This window comes from Oncorhynchus mykiss, chromosome 15 (assembly GCF_013265735.2).
Source record: "Oncorhynchus mykiss isolate Arlee chromosome 15, USDA_OmykA_1.1, whole genome shotgun sequence".
Classification (NCBI taxonomy): Eukaryota; Metazoa; Chordata; class Actinopteri; order Salmoniformes; family Salmonidae; genus Oncorhynchus; species Oncorhynchus mykiss.
The window spans coordinates 15193131-15207496 of record NC_048579.1 but is presented as its reverse complement, the minus strand read 5'-3'; the positions used below and the strand labels follow the sequence as shown (position 1 = coordinate 15207496).

Below are 14366 nucleotides of genomic sequence, written 5' to 3'. Positions count from 1 at the left end.
CTATTTCTATATCTTCAGAAGCCCCACTCTGCTGCCCCGTAAACTGAGGCTATTTCTATATCTTCAGAAGCCCCACTCTGCTGCCCCGTAAACTGAGGCTATTTCTATATCTTCAGAAGCCCCACTCTGCTGCCCCGTAAACTGAGGCTATTTCTATATCTTCAGAAGCCCCACTCTGCTGCCCCGTAAACTGAGGCTATTTCTATATCTTCAGAAGCCCTACTCTGCTGCCTCGTAAACTGAGGCTATTTCTATATCTTCAGAAGCCCCACTCTGCTGCCCCGTAAACTGAGGCTATTTCTATATCTTCAGAAGCCCCACTCTGCTGCCCCGTCAACTGAGGCTATTTCTATATCTTCAGAAGCCCCACTCTGCTGCCCCATCAACTGAGGCTATTTCTATATCTTCAGAAGCCCCACTCTGCTGCCCCGTAAACTGAGGCTATTTCTATATCTTCAGAAAAACACCAAGATGAATGAGGAAGATGCCTGTTTGTGTTTGAGCCTGTTGGGTCGTTTCCACCCTGATCAGAGGCTGGGACAGACAGGGAGGAACGGAGAGAGAACAGCGCCATCATGTGGGAAGGGGGAGAACTGCAACACATGAGTGAAATAAATGTCAGATAAGTGATTTTACTTGAAGTGAGGGAGGAGAGAATAAGTATTCCTGAGAGGGCCTTGTTCATCTCTGTGCTTCTATTTCTATAGTTTAAAATGGGTAAATCCTCAGATTAATTTCAATCATGCTCTCTTCTCTCTCTGCATGCAGAGTCTCAATTTGGTGTTTGTCCCATTTTGTGAATTCTTGGTTGGTGAGCGGACCCCAAACCTCACAACCATGAAGGGCAAAGGGGTTCTATAACTGATTCAAGTACTTTTAGCCAGATCCTAATTGGTATGTTGAATTTTATGTTCCTTTTGATGACAGAGAAGGCCCTTCTTGTCTTGTATCTCAGATTGTTCACAGCTTTGTGGTAATTACTTGTGACGCTGATGTTCAGGCCGAGGTATATACAGTATTTTGTGTGCTCTAGGGAAACGGTGCCTAGTTGGAATTTGTATTTGTGGTCCTGGCAACTGGACCTTTTTTGGAACACCGTTATTTTTGTCTTACTGAGATTTACTGTCAGGGCCCAGGTCTGTCAGGGCCCAGGTCTGTCAGGGCCCAGGTCTGTCAGGGCCCAGGTCTGACAGAATCTGTGCAGAAGATCTAGGTGCTGCTGTCGGCCCTCCTTGTTTGGGGACAGAAGCACCAGATCATCAGTAGACATTTGACTTCAGATTCTAGTCCTCTCTCTCTCTCTGTGTAGACTCATCAGGTGGCCTGTCTCTGGAGATCCCTACTCTCACCTGTACCTGTCTGGTGGCCACTCTCTTCTGGCTGCTTCTCACTCTCTTCATACGTAAACTCAAAAAGGTGAGACACAAATGGAGCAGACATGAGTGTATAAAATTGTGTAACTATCTGTCCTATTTTTGATGATTTCATATAAATCCATTTCTCTCAGCCAAACTCTTCGACTGCCAAGGCTGAGTACCTTTCAATCATCCTGGACCCAGGGGAGGGGCCTCTGGAGGAGCAGTGTGATAGGCTACAGTACGACCCAGGCCAATGGGAGTTCCCCAGAGACCGCCTCAAACTGGGTATAACTTTACATCATTTGTACCCGACCTGGTACACTGTGTACATTGGTTACAGACCAAGTATAAAGTTGGGAGAGAGGAGATGATTAAGATTAGTGATAGATATGATCACTTCCTCGTAACAATCTTATCTGCATCAGAGATGACTGGGAGTGCCCCATGTAATCAGCGTTATCTGTGTTGTGCTAATCATGTCTGTCAAGGGTGGGAGCTGTGTTTACTGTAACTAATCAGGTCTGGCTAGGGTGGGATCTGAGTTTGACTCATCAGGGCTTGTTGGATATACAGTAAATGTCATTTTCATTTCTCAAGCTTTATGAACGGTCAGCTGGGATATCTAGGTGGTTCCCACCTGAAGCCTTTAGAAACATTGACTCTGACAGACTGCCACCGCCCAGTGTTCAACCACAACCCACCTCTGGGTTTCAACCCCACCATTTGAGAAACAAATAAGATTGTGTTTGAATTATCTCTCTGTGTCCTTCCAGAGAAACCTCTGGGCCGTGGGGCCTTTGGGAAAGTCATGCAGGCGTCTGCCTTTGGCATCGACAACTCTACCGGCTGCAGGACTGTGGCTGTCAAGATGCTCAAGGGTACCTGCTTTATTATGTTCACTATATCTGAGTCATCTAACAACGTGACAAATGATGACCATTCAGAATAGAACAACTGAATACAATAGAACATGACTGTACCAGCATAATGTGCTGTATTTATAATGTACTGTATTTATAATGTACTGTATTAATAATGTGCTGTATTAATAATGTGCTGTATTTATAATGTGCTGTATTTATAATGTGCTGTATTTATAATGTGCTGTATTAATAATGTGCTGTATTTATAATGTGCTGTATTTATAATGTACTGTATTAATAATGTGCTGTATTTATAATGTACTGTATTTATAATGTACTGTATTAATAATGTGCTGTATTTATAATGTGCTGTATTTATAATGTGATGTATTAATAATGTGCTGTATTTATAAAGTGATGTATTAATAATATGCTGTATTTATAGTGTGATGTATTGATGATGCGATGTATTTATAATGTACTGTATTTATAATTTACTGTATTTATAATGTGCTGTATTTATAATGTACTGTATTTATAATGTACTGTATTAATAATGTGCTGTATTAATAATGTACTGTATTTATAATATACTGTATTAATAATGTGCTGTATTAATAATGTACTGTATTTATAATATACTGTATTTATAATGTACTGTATTAATAATGTGCTTTATTTATAATGTGATTTATTCATAATATACTGCAATAATAATGCATTCTATTTATAAAGTGATGTATTTATAATGTGCTGCATTTATAACGTACTGTATTAATATACTGTATTCATAATGTGATACATTTATAATGGAATGCATTGATAATGTGATGTATGTATAATGTAATGTATTTTTAATATGCTGTATTTATAATGTACTGTATTTATAGTGTGATGTATTTATAGTGTGATGTATTGATGATGCGATGTATTTATAATGTACTGTATTTATAATGTGCTGTATTTATAATGTACTGTATTTATAATGTGCTGTATTTATAAAGTGATGTATTGATAATGTGATGTATTTATAATGTACTGTATTTATAATTTACTGTATTTATAATTTACTGTATTTATAATGTACTGTATTTATAATGTGCTGTATTTATAGAGTGATGTATTGATGATGCGATGTATTTATAATGTACTGTATTTATAATTTACTGTATTTATAATGTGCTGTATTTATAATGTACTGTATTTATAAAGTGATGTGATGTATTAATAATATGCTGTATTTATAGTGTGATGTATTGATGATGCGATGTATTTATAATGTACTGTATTTATAATTTACTGTATTTATAAAGTGATGTATTAATAATATGCTGCATTAATAGTGTGCTGTATTAATAATGTGCTGTATTTATAATTTACTGTATTTATAAAGTGATGTATTTATAATATGCTGTATTTATAATGTGCTGTATTTATAATGTGATGTATTTATAATGTGATATATTTATATCAAATCAAATCAAATTTATTTATATAGCCCTTCGTACATCAGCTGATATCTCAAAGTGCTGTACAGAAACCCAGCCTAAAACCCCAAACAGCAAGCAATGCAGGTGTAGAAGCACGGTGGCTAGGAAAAACTCCCTAGAAAGGCCAAAACCTAGGAAGAAACCTAGAGAGGAACCAGGCTATGTGGGGTGGCCAGTCCTCTTCTGGCTGTGCCGGGTGGAGATTATAACAGAACATGGCCAAGATGTTCAAATGTTCATAAATGACCAGCATGGTCGAATAATAATAAGGCAGAACAGTTGAAACTGGAGCAGCAGCACAGTCAGGTGGACTGGGGACAGCAAGGAGTCATCATGTCAGGTATTCCTGGGGCATGGTCCTAGGGCTCAGATCCTCCGAGAGAGAGAAAGAAAGAGAGAATTAGAGAGAGCATATGTGGGATGGCCAGTCCTCTTCTGGCTGTGCCGGGTGGAGATTATAACAGAACATGGCCAAGATGTTCAAATGTTCATAAATGACCAGCATGGTCGAATAATAATAAGGCAGAACAGTTGAAACTGGAGCAGCAGCACAGTCAGGTGGACTGGGGACAGCAAGGAGTTATCATGTCAGGTATTCTTGGGGCATGGTCCTAGGGCTCAGGTCCTCCGAGAGAGAGAAAGAAAGAGAGAATTAGAGAGAGCATATGTGGGATGGCCAGTCCTCTTCTGGCTGTGCCGGGTGGAGATTATAACAGAACATGGCCAAGATGTTCAAATGTTCATAAATGACCGGCATGGTCGAAAAATAATAAGGCAGAACAGTTGAAACAGGAGCAGCAGCACGGCCAGGTGGACTGGGGACAGCAAGGAGTCATCATGTCAGGTAGTCCTGGGGCATGGTCCTAGGGGTCAGGTCCTCCGAGAGAGAGAAAGAGAGAAGGAGAGAATTAGAGAACGCACACTTAGATTCACACAGGACACCGAATAGGACAGGAGAACTACTCCAGATATAACAAACTGACCCTAGCCCCCCGACACATAAACTACTGCAGCATAAATACTGGAGGCTGAGACAGGAGGGGTCAGGAGACACTGTGGCCCCATCCGAGGACACCCCCGGACAGGGCCAAACAGGAAGGATAATTTATAATGTGCTGTATTTATAATGTGATGTATTTATAATGTGCTGTATTTATAATGTGATGTATTTATAATGTGCTGTATTTATAATGTATTGTATTCATAATGTGATATATTTATAATGTGCTGTATTAATAATGTACTGTATTAATAATGTGCTGTATTTATAATGTACTGTATTTATAATTTACTGTATTTATAATGTGCTGTATTAATAATGTGCTGTATTTATACTGTGCTGTATTTATAGTGTGCTGTATTTATAATTTACTGTATTTATAGTGTGCTGTATTTATAATGTGCTGTATTAATAATGTGCTGTATTAATAATGTGCTGTATTTATAATGTGCTGTATTTATAGTGTGCTGTATTTATAATGTACTGTATTTATAATTTACTGTATTTATAATGTGCTGTATTTATAGTGTGCTGTATTTATAATTTACTGTATTTATAGTGTGCTGTATTAATAATGTGATGTATTAATAATGTGCTGTATTTATAATGTGCTGTATTTAGTGTGCTGTATTTCTAATGTACTGTATTTATAATTTACTGTATTTATAGTGTACTGTATTAATAATGTGATGTATTAATAATGTGCTGTATTTATAATGTGCTGTATTTAGTGTGCTGTATTTCTAATGTACTGTATTTATAATTTACTGTATTTATAATGTGCTGTATTTATAATGTGATATATTTATAATGTATTGTATTTATAATGTGATATATTTATAATGTGCTGTATTTATAATGTGATGTATTTATAATGTGATATATTTATAATGTATTGTATTTATAATGTGATATATTTATAATGTGCTGTATTTATAATGTGATGTATTTATAATGTACTGTATTTATAATGTGATGTATTTATAATGTGCTGTATTTATAATGTGATGTATTTATAATGTATTGCATTTATAATGTACTGTATTTATAATGTGATGTATTTATACTGTGCTGTATTTATAATTTACTGTATTTATAATGTGCTGTATTTATAATTTACTGTATTTATAATGTGCTGTATTAATAATGTGCTGTATTAATAATGTGCCGTATATATAGTGTGATGTATTTATAATGTGCTGTGCTGTATGTTATCCACCAGAGGGGGCTACTCCCAGTGACCACAAGGCTCTGATGACAGAACTGAAGATCCTGAACCACATCGGCCACCACCTGAATGTGGTCAACCTGCTGGGAGCCTGCACCAAGGCAGGGCCTCTCATGGTGATAGTGGAGTACTGTAGGTATGGAAACCTATCCACCTACCTGAAGAGCAAGAGAGACGTGTTCCTGCTCAACAAAGTGAGTTCTCCCTCTGTCCAGACAGACAGACAGAGAGACAGAGAGACAGACAGACAGACAGACAGACATCCTGTCTATATATTTATGCTGTGAAGAGCGTCATGAATGTCTTATTGTCACACTTACAGACGTTAAGATACTTATCTCACATTCAAGTCTCATTTCCTCTGACGGATACACAGAATGAGCCTCAAGCAATCAAACACATCACCAACTCACTTCTGCAATCAATTGATGTTCTGTCATCTGTAATAATAGAGAGGGACTTTTTCCTTAATGTCAGAATCTGTAGTTCTGAGTATTTAGTCCTGTATGATTCATGTTAACACTCATAGTTGAGTTGTAGTTGTAATGCGGTGTTTTGTGTCGTATAGTTTATGTGTAGTGGTGTAAACCAGAGACAAACACACTAAGTCCACAAACTAAATATAATAAGACCAGTAGCACTACCTGACCACATTAACCACAACTAATTCTCTCTCCCTGTGACAGGATGGGAAGAAGAGGTGTTTCGAGGAGAGAGAGGGCACAGAGGAGAGGGGTAAGAGAGAGAGCACAGAGGAGAGGAGTAAGAGAGAGAGGACAGAGGAGAGGGGTAAGAGAGAGAGAACAGAGAGTGGTAAGAGAGAGAGAACAGAGGAGAGGGGTAAGAGAGAGAGGACAGAGGAGGTGGGTAAGAGAGAGAGGACAGAGGAGGTGGGTAAGAGAGAGAGAACAGAGGAGAGGGGTAAGAGAGAGAGAACAGAGGAGAGAGGTAAGAGAGAGAGCACAGATGAGAGGAGTAAGAGAGAGAGCACAGAGGAGAGGAGTAAGAGAGAGAGCACAGAGGAGAGGGGTAAGAGAGAGAGAACAGAGGAGAGGGGTAAGAGAGAGAGAGAACAGAGGAGGTGGGTAAGAGAGAGAGAACAGAGGAGAGGGGTAAGAGAGAGAACAGAGGAGAGGGGTAAGAGAGAGAGAACAGAGGAGAGTGGTAAGAGAGAGAGAACAGAGGAGAGGGGTAAGAGAGAGAACAGAGGAGAGGGGTAAGAGAGAGAGAGAACAGAGGAGGTGGGTAAGAGAGAGAGAACAGAGGAGAGGGGTAAGAGAGAGAGAACAGAGGAGAGGGGTAAGAGAGAGAGAACAGAGGAGAGGGGTAAGAGAGAGAGAGAACAGAGGAGAGTGGTAAGAGAGAGAGAACAAAGGAGAGGGGTAAGAGAGAGAGAACAGAGGAGAGGGGTAAGAGAGAGAGAACAGAGGAGAGTGGTAAGAGAGAGAGAACAAAGGAGAGGGGTAAGAGAGAGAGAACAGAGGAGAGGGGTAAGAGAGAGAGAACAGAGGAGAGTGGTAAGAGAGAGAGAACAGAGGAGAGGGGTAAGAGAGAGAGGACAGAGGAGAGGGGTAAGAGAGAGAGAACAGAGGAGAGGGGTAAGAGAGAGAGAACAGAGGAGAGGGGTATCAGGTTTATCTACACATTTTTGTTGTTGTTGAGATTTTTATCTTACAATCCTCACCCTCATAACACCTCCTCTCCCTTGCTCTCTCTCCCATTCTCTCTGTCTCTCTCTGTCTGTCTCCCTCTCTCCCTTTCCCATTCTCTCTGTCTCTCTCTGTCTGTCTCCCTCTCTCCCTCTCCAGGTGTCTCCAAGTCCCCTCTGTTCCTGGAGGATCTCATCTCCTTCAGTTTCCAGGTGTCTCGAGGCATGGAGTTCCTCGCCTCTCGCAAGGTTTGATACCCTGTGTCTGTCAGCCTGTCTGTCTGAGAAGACATACAGTATATGACCTTGAAAATATGTGTCTCATTTGTACCTCGATGCGATCAATAGATCCAAATTGTGCATTCTAAATGTGTGTGTTCACTCTGTGTTTCTATGTCAGTGTATCCACCGTGACCTGGCTGCCAGGAACATTCTGCTGTCTGAGAACAAAGTGGTGAAGATCTGTGACTTTGGTCTGGCCAGAGACCTCTACAAAGACCTGGACTATGTCCGCAAGGGAGACGTGAGTGTATATATACAGAGCCTTGCGAAAGTATTCGGCCCCCTTGAACTTTGCGACATTTCAGGCTTCAAACATAAAGATATAAAACTGTATTTTTTTGTGAAGAATCAACAACAAGTGGGACACAATCATGAAGTGGAACGACATTTATTGGATATTTCAAACTTTTTTAACAAATCAAAAACTGAAAAATGGGGCGTGCAAAATTATTCAGCCCCCTTAAGTTAATACTTTGTAGCGCCACCTTTTGCTGCGATTACAGCTGTAAGTCGCTTGGGGTATGTCTCTATCAGTTTTGCACATCGAGAGACTGAAATTTTTTCCCATTCCTCCTTGCAAAACAGCTCGAGCTCAGTGAGGTTGGATGGAGAGCATTTGTGAACAGCAGTTTTCAGTTCTTTCCACAGATTCTCGATTGGATTCAGGTCTGGACTTTGACTTGGCCATTCTAACACCTGGATATGTTTATTTTTGAACCATTCCATTGTAGATTTTGCTTTATGTTTTGGATCATTGTCTTGTTGGAAGACAAATCTCCGTCCCAGTCTCAGGTCTTTTGCAGACTCCATCAGGTTTTCTTCCAGAATGGTCCTGTATTTGGCTCCATCCATCTTCCCATCAATTTTAACCATCTTCCCTGTCCCTGCTGAAGAAAAGCAGGCCCAAACCATGATGCTGCCACCACCATGTTTGACAGTGGGGATGGTGTGTTCAGCTGTGTTGCTTTTACGCCAAACATAACGTTTTGCATTGTTGCCAAAAAGTTCAATTTTGGTTTCATCTGACCAGAGCACCTTCTTCCACATGTTTGGTGTGTCTCCCAGGTGGCTTGTGGCAAACTTTAAACGACACTTTTTATGGATATCTTTAAGAAATGTCTTTCTTCTTGCCACTCTTCCATAAAGGCCAGATTTGTGCAATATACGACTGATTGTTGTCCTATGGACAGAGTCTCCCACCTCAGCTGTAGATCTCTGCAGTTCATCCAGAGTGATCATGGGCCTCTTGGCTGCATCTCTGATCAGTCTTCTCCTTGTATGAGCTGAAAGTTTAGAGGGACGGCCAGGTCTTGGTAGATTTGCAGTGGTCTGATACTCCTTCCATTTCAATATTATCGCTTGCACAGTGCTCCTTTGGATGTTTAAAGCTTGGGAAATCTTTTTCTATCCAAATCCGGCTTTAAACTTCTTCACAACAGTATCTCGGACCTGCCTGGTGTGTTCCTTGTTCTTCATGATGCTCTCTGCGCTTTTAACGGATCTCTGAGACTATCACAATGCAGGTGCATTTATACGGAGACTTGATTACACACAGGTGGATTGTATTTATCATCATTAGTCATTTAGGTCAACATTGGATCATTCAGAGATCCTCACACTTCTGGAGAGAGTTTGCTGCACTGAAAGTAAAGGGGCTGAATAATTTTGCACGCCCAATTTTTCAGTTTTTGATTTGTTAAAAAAGTTTGAAATATCCAATATATGTCGTTCCACTTCATGATTGTGTCCCACTTGTTGTTGATTCTTCACAAAAAAATACAGTTGTATATCTTTATGTTTGAAGCCTGAAATGTGGCAAAAGTTCGCAAAGTTCAAGGGGGCCGAATACTTTCGCAAGGCACTGTATATATATATATATACACACACACACACACACACGCACGCACACACGCACACACACACACACACACACACACACACTCACTCACTCACTCACTCACTCAATCAATCAATCAATCAATCATCTCCTCCTCCTCATAACGGGGACTTCACTGTACTTAGCCTATTCTCAGATCTACAGTAGTTGTGCTGTCCGGCCAAGTTGGCGAGACACCTCAAACAGGTCTGGGACCAGGATATTCTGTACTCTCTGCTGGCAGCTGATTCTGACCCATGACCCCTGTTTTCCACAGGCAAGGCTGCCATTGAAGTGGATGTCCCCAGAGTCCATCTTTGACAAGGTGTTCACGACCCAGAGTGACGTGTGGTCCTATGGAGTTCTGCTCTGGGAGATATTCTCTCTGGGTCGGTCCTCATATCCACTTACACAAAACACATACTGCTGGTCCCATAGAATTAGGAATTAGAATACTAGTAATTTAATAGGATCTCTATGGCTCATACTATGACGAGTACATACCGTTACTGTATCACCTAGACAAGACTCAAGGCTTCTTCTCTGTCTGTCTCACAGGAGCCTCTCCGTACCCAGGCCTGAACATAGATGAGGAGTTCTGCCACCAACTAAAGGAGGGAACACGCATGCGATCCCCAGAGTACAGCACTCCAGAAATGTGAGAAAGAGAAATATATTGATGGAGAGAGAACTGAAGAGAGACTGTGGTGTGAGTATAACTGGTGTGTTGTCTGTAGTTACAGCACCATGCTGGCATGCTGGGAGGCTAACCCCTCAGACCGCCCCACCTTCACTGGCCTAGTGGAAACACTGGGAGACCTGCTGGAAGCACGGGTTCAACAGGTAAAAAACACACACACACACACACACACACACACACACACACACACACACACACACACACACACACACACACACACACACACACACACACACACACACACACACTCACACACACTCACTCTCTCTCTCTCTCTCCTATGCATTGAACCTTGTCTATGATCAGGATGGGAAGGACTACATTCCCCTGGGCACGTTCCTGTGTGGAGAGAGAGACCCAGACAGCAGCGTCCAGAGAGACTCCACAGAGAGCTCCCTGACTGACCTGCATCCACACAGACTCATCAGCCTAGGGTAAGGCTAGGAACACCCCCATAAACAGAGAAACATGACAGTTGGTACAGTCCAATGGGTTGTAGTTGGTCATGTTTTAATTTTGTTCCAGCTACATGAACACCAGGAGCACAGCGACACTCAGGACCTTTGAGGAACTGCCCAGCAAGGACCCGCCTGGCCTGGACGTGAGGACACACACTGATTCACATTTATATTCTTACTCACACCACACACTGCTTGTCACTGAGGTGTCTGGTGTGTTGCTGTGTATCACACACACTGTGTCCAACTGGTGTGTTTCAGGATGAGCAGGGAGACAGTGGGATGGTTCTACCCTCTGAGGAACTCAAACGCCTCAAATGGACCAGCGGCGCCAAGAGCCTCACAAGGTCACCACCTCTAACCTTCAACCCCTCATTGACTACAAATGAGTGTATTTTGTGTTCTGTGTTGATAATGATTGAGGGGGTGTGTTGGCAGGTCCTTTACCATCAGTACGTGCAGGGAGAACCTGGTGCCCTGCATGTGTAATGACATCACTGGTCTCCATGACGACGAGCCGCCTGTCCTCCCATGCGACTGTGACTCCGAGGAGAGCTGTTCCCCTCCACCCGACTACAACTCTGCCTTCCTCTACCCCTCCCTCTGACAACTCTATCATATCACACTTCTCCCTCTGGTTAGAACTGCCTTGGTTCCTCCCTCCCAGCACACCATCACCCCCTTGTCTGTCACTCCATCTAAACACTCACTTCTGTCTTTAGGCCATCTTCCTCCCTCTTCGTCACAGATTCATTATTGATGCAGTGCTTCATTTCCCCATAACATACTATCAGACGACTTCACTCCAAGGATCTGTCTCTATAGATTGTATTTGATGCTGTAGCTTCCTCAGGGAGACAGGAGTACGGTGTGAATTACTGAGGCCTGCGTAGGGTGCCACACCCACACCACTAACAGCAGCTAAATCCATGATCGTGTTTTCACATGCAGCAACACCACATGTCCATGTACCATTCTATTTAGTATAGTTGCTTATCTCTATATGGGTACGGACTATAGAGCTCAGAGGAACCTCGGTTGCCTCCAGTGACCTGACCATGATGTTCCTAAACGTGTATGCTGGAAGAATGTATTCATTAGAAAATAGTGTTTCACCTATTTATTTACAATATGTTAACCTCATGAAATTGTGTCAAGGCAGGCAACTGCTGTCAGTGATCATTAAAATCAGTATATATGTTAGACCAGTCGATGCAGAGCTATGGAGAAGTACTGTATAACATGTTTATTAGCCACAGACGTTTGCCCTGACTGACACAAGTATGTATGTATGTATGTATGTATGTATGTATTCAAAACACATCTAAAAATGTTGAAGTAAAGAAGCGCTGCCACACTGACTGTCAAGACAATCCTCTGGTCTTCACATGCATGACACTAACACTAACACACTGGGTTTTGGTATATTTTATTAAAATACTGCTGTACACACAATATTGCAAAAGTTGAGACAATGAACACAAGATGGGCAAAACAACATACTAAGATGGTGATTGTAGATGTTTGTAGGAAAGGCGCGTGTCGGGGAGGGAGGAGGCGCGTGTCGGGGAGGGAGGAGGCGCGTGTCGGGGAGGGAGGAGGCGCGTGTCGGGGAGGGAGGAGGCGCGTGTCGGGGAGGGAGGAGGCGCGTGTCGGGGAGGGAGGAGGCGCGTGTCGGAGAGGGAGGAGGCGCGTGTCGGAGAGGGAGGAGGCGCGTGTCGGAGAGGGAGGAGGCGCGTGTCGGAGAGGGAGGAGGCGCGTGTCGGAGAGGGAGGAGGCGCGTGTCGGAGAGGGAGGAGGCGCGTGTCGGGGAGGGAGGAGGCGCGTGTCGGAGAGGGAGGAGGCGCGTGTCGGAGAGGGAGGAGGCGCGTGTCGGAGAGGGAGGAGGCGCGTGTCGGAGAGGGAGGAGGCGCGTGTCGGGGAGGGAGGAGGCGCGTGTCGGAGAGGGAGGAGGTGCGTGTCGGAGAGGGAGTGGCGTGTGTCGGAATTGGGGGGGGGAGTGGCGTGTGTCGGAGTGGAGGGGAGTGGCGTGTGTCGGGGAGGCGTGTGTCGGAGTGGGGGGGTGGGGGGTGGCGTGTGTCGGAATTGGGGGGGAGTGGCGTGTGTCGGAGTGGAGGGGAGTGGCGTGTGTCGGGGAGGCATGTGTCGGAGTGGGGGGGGGGGGGGGCGTGTGTCGGAATTGGGGGGGGAGTGGCGTGTGTCGGAGTGGAGGGGAGTGGCGTGTGTCGGGGAGGCGTGTGTCGGAGTGGGGGGGTGGCGTGTGTCGGAATTGGGGGGGAGTGGCATGTGTCGGAGTGGAGGGGAGTGGCGTGTGTCGGGGAGGCGTGTGTCGGAGTGGCATGTGTCGGGGAGGTGTGTCGGAGAGGGAAGGGGAGAGGCGTGTGTCGGAGTGGTGTAGTGGCGTGTGTCGGAGTGTCATGAGTTGTTGGGGATATTGATAGGGTGGATGGGGGATATTGATAGGGTGGATGGGGGGGAGATTGATAGGGTGGATTGGGGGATATTGATAGGGTGGATTGGGGGATATTGATAGGGTGGATTGGGGATATTGATAGGGTGGATACGTGTGACCTGTTTAAAATGAGGGTTCTAAGCACCACATTCACCAAATACGTCTTCGGTCTGGATCATTTCACTGAAAACAGTACATGATTCTAATTCCGAGCAGGTTTTAGATCAAGTGGCCCCTAAGTACTGATCTACAGTCAGTTTTACTCTTCAACTCCTAAATGGTTCAGGATAGGCTAGGTGTCGACTAAACAGATCCTAGATCTATGCTATGGGGCAACTCCCATGTCGCCTCATGGAGTATTGGGTAGAAAATGCCCCTAATCACTGAAATAGGGTCAGATATGTTGACATCCCCAAGTAGGTCAGGTAAGGTTGGACAGAGTAAACTGATGCTAAATCTGTGCTTAGGGCCATCTATCACCTCACGAATTTCCCCCACAGTATCTCCACCTACAGTCCAGTCCACATTGATCTGACTGGATAAAGGGCGACCAATGACGGCCAAACACATTCAGTCATCGGCCCCCTCCAGCTGTCCGTCATCCTGAGAGAATTCCAAACCATTCAACAGAAGGTCTATTCAATGGGGTGGACCGTCCAATATGTTACACATAGAACAGTGATGTATAGAACAGACACAGTTACCTCATCTCGTGTGACTAGAAGTCTATGATATATACAATACATTTATATCTAAAACACTTTGAACGTTTCACCCTTCTGAATATACCCTTGTTTCTGAATGCATCAGCTACTGCTCACCAATCTTACCCACCCTCTCCCAAATTCTAGATTTTTCTTCCTGAAGAGTAAACTCCTTCACTACCCCTTGTGAATTTAAAATCATTGGATTGGTATAAGTAGTTTCCATCGTCTTTCACGCCCAATCCCTTATTTTTAAAACCATGAGAGGGATTGAATAAGTGCGCACTTCAGGGGGAAAATCCCAGGT

At 43.4% G+C, this 14366-nt stretch overlaps 1 protein-coding gene across 2 annotated transcripts in view; it reads left to right on the top strand.

Moving 5' to 3' along the window:
• LOC110489662 (vascular endothelial growth factor receptor 1) overlaps nt 1-12257 on the top strand; it is a 75667-nt gene extending 63410 nt beyond the window's left edge. For both annotated transcript variants that reach the window (XM_036943824.1, XM_036943825.1), the window contains 14 exons: nt 1310-1416; nt 1508-1643; nt 2132-2236; nt 5934-6133; nt 6626-6674; nt 7748-7836; nt 7988-8110; nt 10023-10134; nt 10304-10403; nt 10483-10588; nt 10752-10879; nt 10971-11046; nt 11165-11250; nt 11342-12257. In XM_036943824.1, the coding sequence (XP_036799719.1) occupies nt 1310-1416; nt 1508-1643; nt 2132-2236; nt 5934-6133; nt 6626-6674; nt 7748-7836; nt 7988-8110; nt 10023-10134; nt 10304-10403; nt 10483-10588; nt 10752-10879; nt 10971-11046; nt 11165-11250; nt 11342-11510 (1586 nt within the window). In that variant the 3' untranslated portion in view covers nt 11511-12257. The remainder of the gene's footprint in view (nt 1-1309; nt 1417-1507; nt 1644-2131; nt 2237-5933; nt 6134-6625; nt 6675-7747; nt 7837-7987; nt 8111-10022; nt 10135-10303; nt 10404-10482; nt 10589-10751; nt 10880-10970; nt 11047-11164; nt 11251-11341) is intronic.
• The last annotated feature ends 2109 nt before the right edge of the window (nt 12258-14366 follow it).